At 41.0% G+C, this 16,716-nt stretch overlaps 1 protein-coding gene across 4 annotated transcripts in view; it reads right to left on the reverse strand.

Moving 5' to 3' along the window:
* zbtb46 (zinc finger and BTB domain containing 46) overlaps positions 1-16,716 on the reverse strand; it is a 94,242-nt gene that overhangs the window by 25,664 nt on the left and 51,862 nt on the right. For 3 of the 4 annotated variants that reach the window (XM_038803334.1, XM_038803335.1, XM_038803337.1), the window contains 3 exons: positions 13,129-13,383; positions 400-566; positions 49-112 (listed from right to left, as the gene is read on the reverse strand). In XM_038803334.1, the coding sequence (XP_038659262.1) occupies positions 49-112; positions 400-566; positions 13,129-13,383 (486 nt within the window). The remainder of the gene's footprint in view (positions 1-48; positions 113-399; positions 567-13,128; positions 13,384-16,716) is intronic. The other variant, XM_038803336.1, reaches the window with a different exon arrangement.

Consider the following 16,716-nt stretch of genomic DNA (forward strand, 5'->3'; position numbering starts at 1 on the left):
GTTTCCAAAGGGGGAAAAATATGCAAGTTAAAACAATACTGACATTACCTGAATTGGAATTTTCATGCGTCCTCGACACGGTCAGGGGTCCCTCTGTACTATCTAACTTGATCTGAAATTGCAAAATGGCACACGTTAACACATGAACTGTGATTTTTACTTGTGAAAAATACAGAAAGATGACATCATTTTTTAAAAATTACATTACTTTAAATGAAATGCAACTTTTACTGATGTAGGTGTTTAAAAATAATCAAGATGCAAAATGTTTAATAGAGCTAAAATCCTATTTATACAAATTAACAGCCCCTTCCTAAATTATTTACATTTTAACAATTCTTAAAAATGTTAAATCTCTTTTTCATTTTAATGGCTCGCAGAGTGGCCTTTGATTCTTACCTGCGATGATGAGTCAGTTGGTTTATGTGACATTTGTTCAGGCAAAATTTCGTCATATTGCAACACCCGAGAAGGACTCTGCTCTGGAAATTGGGAAGTCAGTGGAGACAAATCTCTTGGTTGGAAATCATGTGCATCTTCTGCATGATTCAAGTTATTTCCGGGCCCTGAGGAACACAGGAAACGAGTCTCACCCACGTAAACTAGCACCAGCTGGCTTTCGACAAAAAAGAAACGCACTGCAGTAAAGTGTCTTTCTGTTTCTCTTCTGCCAGTGAGAAAGAGGAAAGGAGATCCTCAAGTTTGAAAAGAATTGCCCATAGCTTCAAAAAACTAAGTAACTTCAAGAAAGTAATCAAGGTGTTCAAGGTTATTTATTTGAATGACCAAACATACTACGTTGTTGTTCATGTTAACAAACACAAATTGGCAAGTTCAATTTACCAATATAGCCAAAAATACCAACTATTCTTACAATATTATAAATTTTCTTTACAAAGTGAGTTACCAAAATTATACATCAATGATTTGCAGTTGAAGTAAACTTTGTATTGCAACAATATTCCAGTAATTTTAAGTAGAAACCCTGTTCAGAGAACAATACCTCATCTCACTTCCCTTCATAGGCTGCTTTCAATAAGTGTTTAAATGGCACCAATCAACCATGCTTAATCTTCACAATTTCAGCATATTCGTTATGAAAATGCAAAAACAAAGCTTTAAACTGGCACTACATCTTAAATAAAATGCTTAACTTTGTGATTTTGACTCTAATAGAATAGGTACTGTAGGGAATGAAATCACAGCAAGTTCAGAAATAGCCTCAATTTCATCACCAGCCTGTACAGATTTGAATTCTCATTCAAAGTTTTTCAACTGTTATTATCATCCTGACCCACAGTAGCGGGAATGTGGCGACCAGGGGCTTTTCACAGTAACTTCATTGCAGTGTTAATGTAAGCCTACTTGTGACAATAAAGAACATTATTACTACTTTCTGGATACTGAATAATGTTACAGGACAAATTTTTAACACTAATTCATCTTTAAGATCCAAATTATTCAGCTTATAAAAAGTTGTGACAGTTAAGCTTTTAAAAAGGTAAACTTCAGCTCACCAAAATGGTATGACGTAAAAAGCCATTTTTGTAATAATAATAATCTTTATTATTGTCACAAGTAGGCTTACATTAACACTGCACTGACGTTGCTGTGAAAATCCCCTAGGCACCACACTATGGTGCTTTTTCGGTTACACTGAGGGAGAATTCAGAATGTCCAAATCACCTAACAACACATCTTTCAGGACGCGTGGGAGGAAACCGGAGAACCTGGAGGAAACCCATGCAGATACGGGGAGAACATGCAGACTCTGCACAGACAGTGACACAAGCCAGGAATCAAATCCCGGTCCCTGCCGCTGTGAAGCTATAGTGCTAACCACTGTGCTACCGTGCAACCCAAGAATCTGTAGTGAAACTTGAGGCTTGAAATTGCTGTTTTAAAATTTGCAAAGTTCAAAGCCATAGCTTCCGCATCCAAAATTAGGAAATGCTAAATACTTCCAAACCAGAAACTAACACAAAATCTCTTTGATCTTTTATCACTGCTTCCAAAGTGTCAGATGCTATTTGAATAAAAGGGCCTATTGGGTTTACCTAGCTGATTACAGCTAAAAGAACAAGCTCCAAACTAGTTCTAGAGTTTCAGAATGGTTTACTCCCTGACGACTACTTGGCAACAGACATTACTTCTACTAATGCAGATCCAATACAAACACAGATATAATATAGTTTTAGGTCCATTGCACAGGAGTTACAAGTACAGTGAACTCTGCAGAGGTGCTAATATCACAAATGTTTTTACTAACTTTCTCAGATCTTTTGTTAAGATAAAGAAGTTCACTTTTCAAATGACAGTACTAATTTTTGAACAATTAATGCGGTTGTTATTCAGCTACTGAAACATGGGTATAGAGATATTCCGGGCAATATGTTAACGTTATGTAGCCTAAAACAAGACCATGGGTTTTTGTATGCTTTTTCGGTCAATACAAGATGTAAATATATATTGTAGTTCAATATTTGTTGATACCTTCAGTGAAGATAGGTTTCAAATTCAATTTAAATAATTTAAAATAAATTTAGCATAAATTATAATCCACAAAATTTGAAATACTGCAGTTCAAAACCGTCGTTACATTTAGTATGCGCATCACAGTTCACTTAAGTCAATCATATGCAACATCATCACCTGTTTGTGGTGGCATATACTTGAAAATGTAATCACATTTGTGGGTTACCTTTGCATTAAATCTAAATTCAATAATTAAAGGTAAAATTTAGACCAAAAAAGAAATCCTTGCTCAATTTATTTAGCAGATGCAGCAATAAAGATCCAACATCAATCTAATGAGTTGTATTTCCTGTATAAGCTCAATTGTGCATCCAGCATGTTCTAATCCTCAGGCTAGTTGTCTTATCTTGCCAGGCCATATTTTGTTAGTGAAAATACTTCAGACACATGTTGCCAACTAGCTCAATCTGCACTGAAACGAATCTCAGTGCCCTTTCTATCCGAATCTTATAATTATTCTTTGATGCACCACATTCCATTTTAAGGCTTTCATAGTTTGGCTATGTGAAAATTGAATGACCCACTATCCACATCATTGGAGATGTTTCTTTTCAAGAAGAAATTAAACAACTTTCATTAAAAAATAATGGTACAATTGGGTAAACTAAAATAGTCAATGTCAGGGAAGAGTGTGACATCTTTGTAACACAATCTTAAAGGCTGAATCAAATCAGCCTGCACTGTCCCAAATGGTGAGACTATTACAGATTAATCATGGTGCAACAGCTACAAAAATGAAATCACTTGGTTAAAAAAAAAAATGCCCTCTCATTAAATGATGGTAGTGCCAAAAATTATTTGCAAAGTGAAAATATTTGTTTTTCTTGATGGTAACTGCATTTGTCAATGCTTAAAGGGTAACTAAAGACATAATTGTGAATTTAAGAAGAATTTCCCCCCTACTTCATCACAGAAAATACAACATAACTTTGCAGCTGGAGGGTCATATTACTGAAGGGATAGTCTTATACAATGCTGTCAAATACCTACAATCAGCTGGATTTTATTTTGCTCTGTATTTTACATCAGAACACTGATAATCAGGCACATAATATGCCAAAGGAATGCAAATGCCAGAGGGACTTATGCGCAGCTGATTTTCAAGAAACATCGGATAAATATACTTTATGCACTTTGATGGGAGCATAGTTGCTGCACGTAACACCGAATCCCTACTACAAAGAAGAATCTTCCACCTCTCTTTTTGCTTTACGGATGACTATGGATTCCTGCATTTTTGAATCTTTTACAGTGCATATATCAAACTTTATTCAAGCAGGCTGGCTTTCAATTGAAGTTTTTTCCCTCAGTCACAACTCAACTCCATTCCCGTTCACGTATCTAACAGACACATTTAGCTTTATATTGAACAGCACGATTTAATGAATGTTTCTAATATTGTTGAATTGGCATTTGTTTAAAAAACCTGGAGCTGTTGACTAAGTGAAATAAATCATTCATCCCAAATGTATCTCAGAGATTAGAAATATTGATTACTTATGCTACATTTATTGATCAAGATGAGTAGCTTAAACATAACGTCTGGCCATGCAGCATCTTACTCATCAAGCCTTACTCTGATTTAAATTCTCTCAAACCAGGGAGCACTCTTTGCAAGCTTGCTTATGTATTGAACACACCCATATCACTGATACATTTTATGACAGTGCATGTAAGTTATGCACCATATACTGTCAAATCAAAGCAATGCAAAAATTGCTCCCTCCAGGGAATCTCTCACGATTTACCTGCAGAATCAGCTTAGGTCATGACTCCAAGTTAATAATGCTGTTTTTGCATTCGTGACACTGAATTTCTATCATAAATGCCATCTTAATGTCTGCAGAAGCACAGGTTCAGTAGCACTCTAAGCCCACCAACTCCCATAACTACCTTGGCTAGACTTCACATCCCACTTTCTGCAAGTCCTCGATTTCCTTCCCTCAGTTTCTCCATCACATTTGATCAGATTAGGCAAACTTCAGTTCCAATAGATCTTCCTCCTCTCTCTCCTCTCCCCACTCCACGCGCGAGAGCCACCATCACCTCAAACGTACCCTTGTGTTTCGCACACTTCTGCTCCCACCCTTTTCCTCCAAGGCGAGGTTGCTGCCTTTCACCCAAACAGTCTCCATGTTCACCAGATGACCTTCCACCATGTTGACCACCTCCACCATAACTCACTACCGAACCCGTCACCCCCTCCTCTTCCAGCATTTCAAAGACACTTTTTTTATTTAATTCATTCATGTGGGCATCATTGGCTGGGCGAGCATTTATTGCACACCCCCAATTGCCCTTGAATTGAGGGGCTTTCCAGATCATTTCAGAGGGCATTTATGAATTGACCACATTACTGTGTAGTTAAATGTGAACGTGGAGTCACATTTAAGCCAAATCAGGGAAGCATACTAGATTTCCTTCCCGAAAAGGACATTAGTGAACCAGGTGAGGTTTTTTGATAATCAACAGTAGTCCCATGGTCATCTTTAGACTTCTATTTCCAGGTTTTTATTGAATTCAAATTTCAGTATCCCCCCGAGATGGAATTCGAACCTGGAGGATTACACAGAGTCTCTGGATTACAATAACACAGTGACAATGTCACTACACAGCTCCGCTTCCATCAACAATACTTTGGATCCTTTCATCAATCACCTCTAACACCACATTCCCTTTTTTATGGTCGACTTAAGTACAAACGCAGCAGGTTCATCATCTGCCCTTCTAGCTTCTCTCTTCTCACCACCAAAGATCTCAAATACTCCTTCCAAGTGAAATAGCAATTTGCATGTGCTTCTTCCAATTTACTACTGTATTCACTGTTGTAGTCTCCTCCATGTATTTGCTTTGTTTGGCCCCTTGTTCCGTACTATAACCAATCATGGTTTGTCAGTGTACGATTTGTGAATGTTCTCTGTTGATTATTCTTTTTGTCTACTATGTACATACTGTGTACGTTCCCTCGGCCGCAGAAAAATCTTTTCACTGTACTTCGGTACATGTGACAAATCAAATCATCATCATACAGCTTAAATGTTGGGTGGGTGACTGCGTTGTGGAACATCAAGTTAGGCAGCAAGAGCGACTCTGAGCTTTCATTCCTGTCATTTTAATTCTCCATTCAGTCTATCCTTGGCATCCTTTAATGCTCCAATGAAGCTCAACATGGGCTTGAGGAACATCACTTCATCTTGTAGATACCTTACAGATTCCTTGACTGATCCCCTAGTTCAACTATTTTAGATCGTGTGCTTTGGGTTTTCTTTGGATTTGATTTCAGACAGCAACTATGCATAATTTTTGCCATTCACACCTCCTCTAGACACTTCTTTTGTTTTGTTACTTGTCCCATTACCATGCCCTTCGGCCTTGCACCATGAAACCGTTTGTCAATTAATCTCATCTGCCCTCCAACCCGAACACAGACCTTCCCTTTTGCTCTTTTCCCCCATCCTCATTGCTTTCACTTGCTCGATTCCATATTTCTAACTCTTCCCAGTTCTGGTGAAAGGTCGCAGACCTGAAAATTTAACTTTGTTTCATTTTCCACAGATGCTGCCAGACCGGAGTATTTCCAGGATTTTATTTTTGGTTTTACAGTAACCATAAAAAGTTCCAACTAAGCCCCAAATATTCTTCACACCCTTGCTCTTTTATGCAGGTCTCATCTTCCTGGGTGCACCACAGCATTTCTATATACAATAGAAATCTGTATTCACATTATTTTGCATTTCTCAAATCTAAACAGATCTTATTATTTGCTTTAAAATATATTCACCAGCTAGCCAACTGTACAAATTTTGACACCCACAAATTAAAGGTCGAACTAGCACAAAACAAATATATTCTCAAACTGGATTTATTTGCCTGGGTTTCAAAGATCAGATTGCTGGAGCTTTGAGGTCGCACAAGGCCCATGGGCTACACTATTATCCTAATCAGATAATTGTCTGGCGCTCAAAGCTATTGAAGCCCTTTCTTTATAGAAACTTACAACACAAAAAGCGGCCCATCCGGTCTGTGACTAAAAGTCCATCTAATCCCACTTTCCAGCTTCTGGTCTGTACCCATGTAGGTTACGGCACATCAAGTGAATATCCAAGTATTAAAAGGCAGAGAAGCTCCTGCTTCTACCACCATTTTAGGCAATGCGTTCAGACCACTCCAGGCCTCTGGGCGAAGATTTTCTTCTCGACACCCTTTCAATCCTTCTACTACAAAAATGCATGGCCTCTGGTTATTGATTTCTCCGGTAAGGGAAAAGTTTCTTCCTCCCACTCTGTCTAGGCCCCACAATTTCTACACACAATTAAAATTTCCCCTCAGCCTTTGTTCCACAGAGAAAAAAAACCCCCAGCTTCTGTAATCTTTCCTCTTTAGCTAGAAACTTCCAGTCTTGGTAGATCTCGATAGCAGCCTTTGCATGTACTCACTTCCTGTAATGCGGTGGCCAGAATGCTGTGTCGTGCTCTAGTTTAACTAGTACTTAATGTAGTTCTAGCATAACCATCCTACTCTCATATTCTATGCCTTGGCTAATAAAGGAAAATATCCCTATGCCATCTAAACCACCATATCCTATTTAACATTTGGGAATCTGTGGACATGCACACCACTGGCCCTCTGTTTCTCTATCTTTCTCAGGATCATACCATCTATTGTACATTCCTGTGCTTTGTTTGTCATCTCAAATGCAATATCGTACTAGTTCAGATTGAATAAAATTGCCACTTGAATTCCCACATGATTCGCAGGACGTCCCCACATTGCCCTCCTCTCCTCAAAAGAATTTGCTCATCTGGCCAGAGTCATATGGGCCTGTGGACCGCCTTGAATTGGATCAGGCTGAGTCTGGCACACGACGAGGACGTGTTAACTCTCCGCAGGGCCTCCTCCCATAATCCAGCCTTCAACCACCCCCCCCCCCCCCCCCCCCTTCAAAACTTTTCTTCCCACTCTCTCTTCTCTCCCTCCCACTCCCACTCCATCAGTTCCTTACAGATCTCTGAGACCTTCCCCTCCCCAGCTCCTGTCTTGACATGACCTTATGCTGTAACCCCCTTTGCGGGAGTCGTAGAAAGCTCGAGACCTGCCTCCGTATAAAATCCCTCATTTGCAGGTACCAGAACCCGTTCCCACCTGGCAACTCAAACTCCTCCTCCAAACTCAGAAAACCTTCATTAAGAAAGACATCCCTAAATCTCTCCATCCCTGCCAGTTCCCACCTCTGGAAGCCCGCGTTGAGAGTGGACATTCCTGCCTCGTCCCCCGGTACAGCCTAAAATACTCCGACTTCACCCGATTCGTCTGCACGTTTGCCACCCGTGCCTGATAAAGCAACTGGACCCAGTCCACAAATCCCTGCCCAAACCGTCCCAGGACGTCCCACAAGTACTCCACCCGGTTGAAGGCTTTCTTTGCGTCTGTAGCCACTGCCACCTTAACCTCGCACCCCTCTGTCGGCATCATAATTACGCTCAAGCGCCTCCTGATATTGGTCGCCTGGTGTCGCCCCTTAACAAACCCAGTCTGATCTTCCCCTATTATCCCTGGGACACAATCCTCGATGCAAGGAGATTGACCCGTAGTTTTCCGGGTCTTTGTCCTGTTTCAAGATGAGAGAAATCGAGCCTGCGTCAACGCCGGGCGGTGCACTCCCAGTTCCTTGCTTCATTAAATGCCCTTACCAACAGCGGCCCCAGCACCCCCAAAAATGTATAAAATTCCATTGGGTATCCATCCAGTCCCGGGCCTTGCCCAATTTCATCGCCACCAACCTCTCTTTCACTTCCCAAGCCCAATTGGGCCCCCCAAGCCCGTCACCAGATCCCCACCCACCTTTGGAAACTCCAGCCCTCCCAAAAATCGCCTTATCCCCTCTTCTCCGGCTAGGGGTTCCGATTTATACAGCTTGCTGTAGAAATCTTGAAACACTCCATTCACTCCCACCAGATCCAAGACCACCTTCCTACCTGTATCCCTCACTTTCCCAATCTTTCTCGCCGCCTCCTGTTTCTTCAACTGATGCGCCAGCATCCTGCTCGCTTTCTCTCCATACTCACACACCGCCCTTCTCACCCTCTGCCTTGCCCGTGGATAGGAGACCAAATTCGAATTTGGTGTTCCTTCAAAAGCCCTTCTTCTGGGGTCTCTGCGTATCTCCTGTCCACCTGCAGGAGTTTTCCCAACAGCCTTTCTATCTCCACCCGCTCCGCCTTCTCCTGTGTGCCCAAATAGAAATAAATTCCCCCGATAACTGCCTTCAGTGCCTCCCAGACCGTGCCCACAGACACCTCCCTCCTATCGTTAATCGTTATATACCCCCGGATGGCTTCCCTCACCCGCTCACGCACCTCCTCTTCCGCTAATAGCCCCACATCCAACCTCCATTGCGGGCGCTGGGCTCTTCCTTTGCTCACTTGCAGATCCAGCCAGTGTGGGGCGTAGTCCGACACCACTATTGTTGAATATTCAGCATCTATAACCTCTGTCAGCAGTGTTTTATCCAGCACAAAGAAATCTATTCGGGAGTACACCTTGTGCACGTGGGAGTAGAACAAAATTCTTTCCCCCTCAGCCTCCCAAATCTCCACGGATCGAGCCCCCAACCCCAACATAAACCCCCGGATCCATTTTAAAGGCCCCACTCCTGTCAGCAATACTACTCACCCCCCTGATCTCCCCCCACAACCGCAAAATCGCTAACCTTCAGCTCACCCCCCACTGTGTTTCTGTGAACCAGCCCGCCCAGCAGCTTTTGCCCCTGGGTCTAAACTGCTGACATATATCAGAAAAAAACAAAGGGGCCTGTGCTGAGCCCTGCAAAGCCCCACTGGAAACAACGTTCCAGTCACAGAAACACTGATCAACTATCACTTTTAGCATATTGAACTGAGCCCATTTTGATCCAATTTGTCACTTTCCCTTCCATCCATTGAACTTTCAATGTTCAGGCCAGTCTGCCATGTAGGGACCTTGTCAAAAGTCTTTACAAAAATCATGTACACACTATCAAACCTATACACTGATCGACCCTCGTCATCTCCTCAAAACGTGTTATCATGTTAGTCAGACACGAGGCATTCCCTTTAATTCATTTAGACTGTCTTAATTAATATGTGCCTTATTAAATTATTTATATGACCACCCAGTTTTCCCAAAACATTGACTACCGGCAAGGTTAGCATGACACACCTGGAATGAACTGTCTATCCCTTTCTCCTTTTTGATACAACTTCTTCCGACAAACTACAAGTTGTCAGAAGCAGTTGGAAATTATTACCCGATTTCCTTATTTTGTTTTACTCTGACTAGCGATATTTTGCACTATTGGCTTTGACGATCGCTGTTTCTGAAGAAAACAGATACTACAAATCCTCCAAATGTTGATGTTCTCTTTACTGTAACTTTTCTATTTTGATGGTTAACAAAAAGCTCAACAGTAAAATCAGTTCAAAGTTCAAATTTTACTAAAAAGACAAACATGTTGTTGAAGCTTTTCGGCTTGCACTCATCAAGGCAAATTCAAAAATCCCATATTTTAAACAATCACAATTTATATTACAGGAAACATGACGTTGATTGGTTAGCAAGTCGACTCGGATTAGTTGATGGGTTGTCATGGAGAAAGCAAACCAAAGTATAGGTTCAAACTTCCGGGTAATTAAAAGACTATTACGCTTGAGCATATTCCTTTTGTTTGCAAAGGACGATCCTCGCGTATGAATTATGTCCCTTCTAGCAATCCTAAATGAGACATGTTACAAGCTTAACTGATTATCTTAAATTGGTTTGTGTAGCTACTCAGGACTATTCGGCAAGTGCTGCCCTATCGCAGAATCACATCTAACTGCAGATGTTTTGGGTTTTGTGAATGTGCGCTGATCAAGTACATAATCAGCTGATTATGAACAAGCGAAGGAACATGCTGTTTGATTCAATCAGCCAACCATTAGGATGTACACCGTACGTAGCTGGCATCGCACCGGCACTGAAATTCAAACGTGCAGTTGTTAAGACTGCATGGTAGACAGAATGTATTTTGGACTAATGCAGCATCAGTAGGAAATAGCACTTGTGTAGCCACTGCACAGTAACTTGATTTTTTTTTTTAAATGTACAACAGGTTGCGACAGACATTTCACTCGCTGCTATAAATTGTAGTTAATTTGAAATTTGGCATTCTTGCGTTTTCCTGGTATGTGCAAGACGAAACGTTTCAGCAACATATCTCACTTTTCATCATATATTTAAGCTCTCGAATTAGTAGATTGGCACTCCCTTCCATAGTCAGGTCCACCTTCTAAACATTTTTAACTGCTAACCCAAATGTCAGGCTCATCAGATTTTTGGGCCAGTAACGAGAGAGTATAGTAGCATTATCTGTAGTCTTCCTTCAGCTGGGGAAGGGAGCGGGTGGAGGCATGTAGGGAGAACAACAAATAGACCAGGATCAATCCTCATCCAGAGAAATGAATCCACTGTCATTGACATCAGACTCTTAGAAAATAAAGTTCTTTATTCTAAATAAATTTAAAGTATCCAATTCATCTTTTTCCAATTGAAGGGCAATTTAGAGTGGCCAATCCACCAACCCTGCACATTTTTGGGTTGTGGGAATAAGACCCAAGCAGACATGGGCAGAATGTTCAAACTCCACACGGACAGTGATCCAGGGCCGGGATCGGACCCAGGTCCTTGGAGTCGAGAGGCAGCAGTACTAACCACTGTGCTACCTTAAGTAATAAAGTTGCCCTGTTGGAAATTGCCTCCCCACTGGAGGACACCACTTCAAAAAGATGACTTCCACCCCCCCCCCCCCCCCCCTCCCCTGCTGTCTCATTTAGTTTGTAAATTATATCAATCTTTCAAATGTTACTAGCCTGCAAAAGCTCTAAAGATCTAAAGACTGCAACGGCCAGGAATAAATCTCTGCAGAAAATTGTTCCCACCGGGCCCCAAGCGTTAACAATTGTCACAAGTAACCATGCCGTTGCATCATATCCTTATGGATCTAACAGACAGTATAAAAGTTGGGAAGAGGGGCATGAGCTACAGTTAAAAATGGGGAATGTCCATATAGATAAAACATGACTGCAGCAGCAATATTAAATATACTAGATAATCTCTCTACTGCTTAAGAGTTATTCACAAACTTATTCAGACAATTTGTTAAAGGTCCACCTTTAACAAAATATAAACCCAGTTTAAGCTGTGAACCAGTTCCTATCTGCACAGTTATATTCACTTTATCAGGAACTCCGTACGGAGAAAATTCCAAAACCATTGTTTCAAATGGAAAATTATCTGAAACAAGACCTTGATTTATGTGTGTTGGAGCTGTTCAGCACTGCATATAAAAATAAACATATTTGTTTGAAACAGACATGTGGAACATCGGAGAAATTGAAAAATATGCAAGTCTAAAAGTAATATAAGTAATAAACTACAGGTTTAATTTCAATAATTGCCATATTGTTTTCTTCACTAAGTTTTGCTGCACAAGTTTAACTGGTGCCAGCCAATACCCTCCTGATATCTAGCATTTACAATGGAATACACGGTGTGCATATGATCAACTGCCATATTTCAATACCCTTTCACCAAAACCATCTGCAACTCCAGGTTCATATTCTACTTCAGAAATGTACCACAACACCTTTTCTCCATGACTGACTGCCTCAAGTCTCTTTCGCCTCCTCATTTCTCATAGGAAATTCCAACTCATGGGAGTCGATGCAACTGCATTCACAACATTCTCTTCATCACCTCCACCAGTCCATGAATGCAGCATCTGCCTTCCTATTCCATTTGTTTTTTAAAAAACGCTTCATGTTTCAATTTCTCTGTCGACTGACCAAAAGCATTGCTTTCAAAAACAATGCTCATTAATTCACTCATCTGTTGAGAAAATAGCTGACTACTGCAGTCATTAGAAACAAATGGGTAAAGTTTTCTTATAGAGTATTATGGTTTATACTGTCAGCTATTCAGACAAAAATACTTAAAACTGTTGTGAAATGTTTGTTGTAAGGCATATACATCATGTTACTGACAGGTTTGAAGACAAGAGGCAAGGTACAGCAATACACATTTTTCTCCCAAAGCCAAATTGATACGTAGTGACTGTGGGGATTAAATTAAGCAAATTAAATTCTCATGGATTAATAAGATAAGCAATGATCAACTTGTCTGGGAGAAAAACAGGACAACGCAGCTAGTTAAGAAAACCATGAGGGTATTTTGAGAATATCCAACTTAAAACAGCTATCAGAATGCTCAGCATCATGGAAGTCCATTCTTCAGAGTTAATATAGATAGATTGAGAAGGACTGCAAGTATCTTATCAGTCAACACATCTGGCAAACACGCCCATGGTTTATCTTCAGCAAAAAGCAGTTATTACTCCAACAAGGAGTGGCAGCCTAGCAAACTACTAAAGCAACCTTCTGGTGGAAATGTTGCTACTAAAGTTATAAAGCAAGCTTTACTGCATGGGGAATTCTAAGACCAGTTGCTTTGGATCCTTTTAAACAGAATATATACAATATACCATAAACTATGAAAATCTTAAAAAGATGCATGTTGTACCTTTAGGCAAGTATTCAAAAATGATAGGATTATCATCTCCTGGTTGGTCAGGCTTGACAGATAAGAAGTTATGCTTGCTCAGAAGTGCAGCTCTCAAGTTGGCCACTGTAGACGCCTGCTGTTCTTCTTTTACAGAGGCAACGAACTGAGAAAGATAATTTGATTCTACAACAGCTAGTGGCTCCTCAGGATTCTGACAGAAATCAGGTCTATCTCCCCGACTATCTGAACTGCTTGGTTCAGTGGCATCTGCACCTAAGGAAACATAAGCAAGAAACGTAAGCTACGTGAATTCCTTTTCGATGCAGAAATAAAACTGACCTATTTAAATTAATCTCAACACCAAATATATAAATACTATCCACGAACATTGCACATCATTGGATACCAAGGGCATTTTTTTAGCATGGCTAATCAACCTTCAGCAACAGATAAACTGAGGGCAGGGGCAGAATTGAGTGAAGTCCATGGAATAAATGGGACAGTGGCAGCATGGATAAAGTTGGCTGAGTGAGAAATGCTGAACAGTTGTTTTTCAGACTGAAGGAAGCTGTACAGCAGGGCCCTCCACTCCCAAAGACATTTGGGTCACTGCTTTGGTAGACACTGTGCACATTCATGTCCTGGATGTAGGTATAGAGGGTGAAGTCTTCAGATAGCATTAAACTTGTAAGTAATTTTAACTGAAGAGGATAGTGGTAAACTGAGGAAATTTAATTCAAAGAAGTGTAAAGTGATACATTTTGGGAGGAAGAACAAGGAGGAAGGAGGGGCAATATATAGGTATACAATATATATGTAAAATATACAACCATAAAGTGGATGAAAGCAAATTACTGCGGATGTTGGAATCTGACACGAAACAGAAAACACTGGACAATCACAGCAGGTCTCACAGCATTTGTGGAGAAGGGAGCTAGCATTTCGAGTCTGGATGATTCTTTGTATGCCTCTCTCAGCACCCTTCTTAGCCTTAATCACCACCATTTACAGGCTTTTTCAATCTCCACATATCGCTGGCCCCTTGTCCAGCCACACTGCTCCACCTACTGTCCCTCCCCGCACCAGCACCACCACCACCCCCAGCAACAGTATAAATCTGACCCTATTTCCAGTTCTCTCTAATTAAAAAAAGCGGGTCCAGGAATAGACACACCACGAGGTACATATGCATAAGTTGTTGAAGGTAACAGGGGAACTTAAGAAAGTGGTTTAAAAAACAGACAGGATGCTGGTTTTATAAATAGAGTATAAAAGCAAGACAGTTCTGTGAACCTTTTGAAAAAAAACACGAGTTCGGCAGAACAGCCAACTGTGACATGAAGGTTTTTTTTTTTAAAACAGTGTTTTGTGGAGGCAGATTCAATCATTTCAAAAGTGAATTGCATTAACACGTCAACAGTAAAAAAATTGCAGGACCTGAGAGAAACAGCAGGGAACATGGACAGTGGTACAAGGGCCTCATTCTGTGGCATACGAGCAAACCTAGTGAATGTGCGAATATCTGGCCAGGGTCAAATATAACACCAAGTTTGTGAACAGGCTGATTCAGCCTTAGACATTACCAATTAAAGAGAGTCAATGACTGGGGAATGGAGTTTATAACAGGGAGAAAAGACAATGGCTTCAGTTTTCCCAGTAATTAGCTGGGAGGCAATTTTTGTTCATCCAATACTGAAGATTGAACAAGCAGCCTAGCAATTTACAGAATATTTTGTTTATTAAATGGTCAACAGCAACAAAGATTTGAAAATCAACTATGTATATGCCACACTAACCATGAAACAAAAAGGAAACATTGTCATTATGATACAGCTGGATGTTGTTAATCAAAAGGGAAGATGGGTCTAATTGTTGGAGGCCAATCATCTCACCCCAGAGAATCACAGCAGGATAGTGTCATAGTCCCAATCATCTTTAGCTGCTTCACTGTCCCTTCTTCCAGAACAGAAATGGGGATGTTCACCGATAATTGCAGTGTTCAGCTTTATCCATAAGTCTTCAGAAAATAGAGGCTTGGGTTGAAAAGTGGCAAAGCAATGGTGCCACACGATTCCGGACAATGTCAGCCATCTCCATGGAGAAAATCTAGCCATCTCCCTTTAATATTTAACAGTATTACAAATCCCGCATCACCGTCTTGTGGACCATCATTGACCAGAAACCTAACTGGACTAAGCTGACATATACCATGACAACAGGAGCAGGTCAGAGGATGAGAATTTTGCACGAAGTAACTCACCTCGACTCCCCAAACCAATTCCACTTTTTACTACAATCAGTACTGTGACAGAATATCCTCCAAGTGATTTGGTGTGCAGCCCACTTAATTGACAGCCCATCTTAAACATTCACTTTCTTCACAACCAGCACACTCTGACGACTGTGGTTACGTCCACAGGATACATTGCAACAGCCCACTATGCCTTCTTCAGCAACTTGCAAATTCACAACCTCTACCACCCAGGTGAACAAGGACAGCAGACAGAGGGGCATGCCATCACCTACAAATTTCCTTCCAAGTTATTTACCACCTAGACGTGAAAATATTTAATCATTTCCTCATCGCCGCTGGGTCAAAAAACCTGGAATAAAAATCTGCAAATTATGGCACTGTTTTTAGATGTCAGAGGGGTAGCATGGAGATGCCAAAAGGACTTATGGAAGTGGATTCTCCATCAAGAATAAAGTAGTGAACTGGAGAGTTCTCTGCTGGCATCTGCCCGTACCATGACCCTCAGTCGACAACTTGCCAAGAACCAGCAGACAACGGTCGCGAATGCCTATGTCTCAACTTTTGAAGTCGACAATGAGTCCAAAGAAGGCTTCTATCCCACACTGGTAACCATACTCTCCGATGTTCCTCAGGAAGACAGGATGGATCATCTTCCTTGGGGACTTCAATGCCAGAGTTGGCAAGGACTCCCAAATAGGAACCATTAAAAGGAAGGAGTTGGGAATTGCAAGTCCAAAACGGTTGCCCTGCTCACCAAATGCACAGAACGCTCCTCTGTCATCACAAACACACTATTCCACCAAAAAGACAAGTTCCAAGTCTTCCTGGACAATAAGAGGAGGACGGGGAAAGAAGCCTGGGAAAGGAATACCAGTGATCTAGAGTCCAGGAGTTAATTCTGCTTTCCAAGTTGATTCTGGAATGGTGAGCAATGTTTGTAGACTAGAGCCTGACGCAATCCAGCAATCCATTTTTCTGTGCCTTAATATTTAATTTTGAAACCCCCAAATAACTGATTCCATGCTGTATCGTAAACTTGAAGACTGCCACATTTCTCTTCAGTGGCCATTACCGTGTCATATCACAGTCACAGAATAATACAGTGCAGAAGAGGCACTTCAGCCCATCCAGTCTGCACTAATGGTGCTCTCAAGCAGCTTTTCAGAAAATCTATAAATTCACTATCAGAAGGTCAGGTCATGCAATAGTCTAGCCGACAGTGTCATTATGTTCCACAAAATTCCATGCCTTCATCATAATCAATGTTCAATGTAGAACCTGTCAAACTCAATTTTACTGTGCATTTGCATCACCAAAGTTTAGGCCATCTTTCATAGATCACAGAATTTACA

Source organism: Scyliorhinus canicula, chromosome 7 (assembly GCF_902713615.1).
Source record: "Scyliorhinus canicula chromosome 7, sScyCan1.1, whole genome shotgun sequence".
Classification (NCBI taxonomy): Eukaryota; Metazoa; Chordata; class Chondrichthyes; order Carcharhiniformes; family Scyliorhinidae; genus Scyliorhinus; species Scyliorhinus canicula.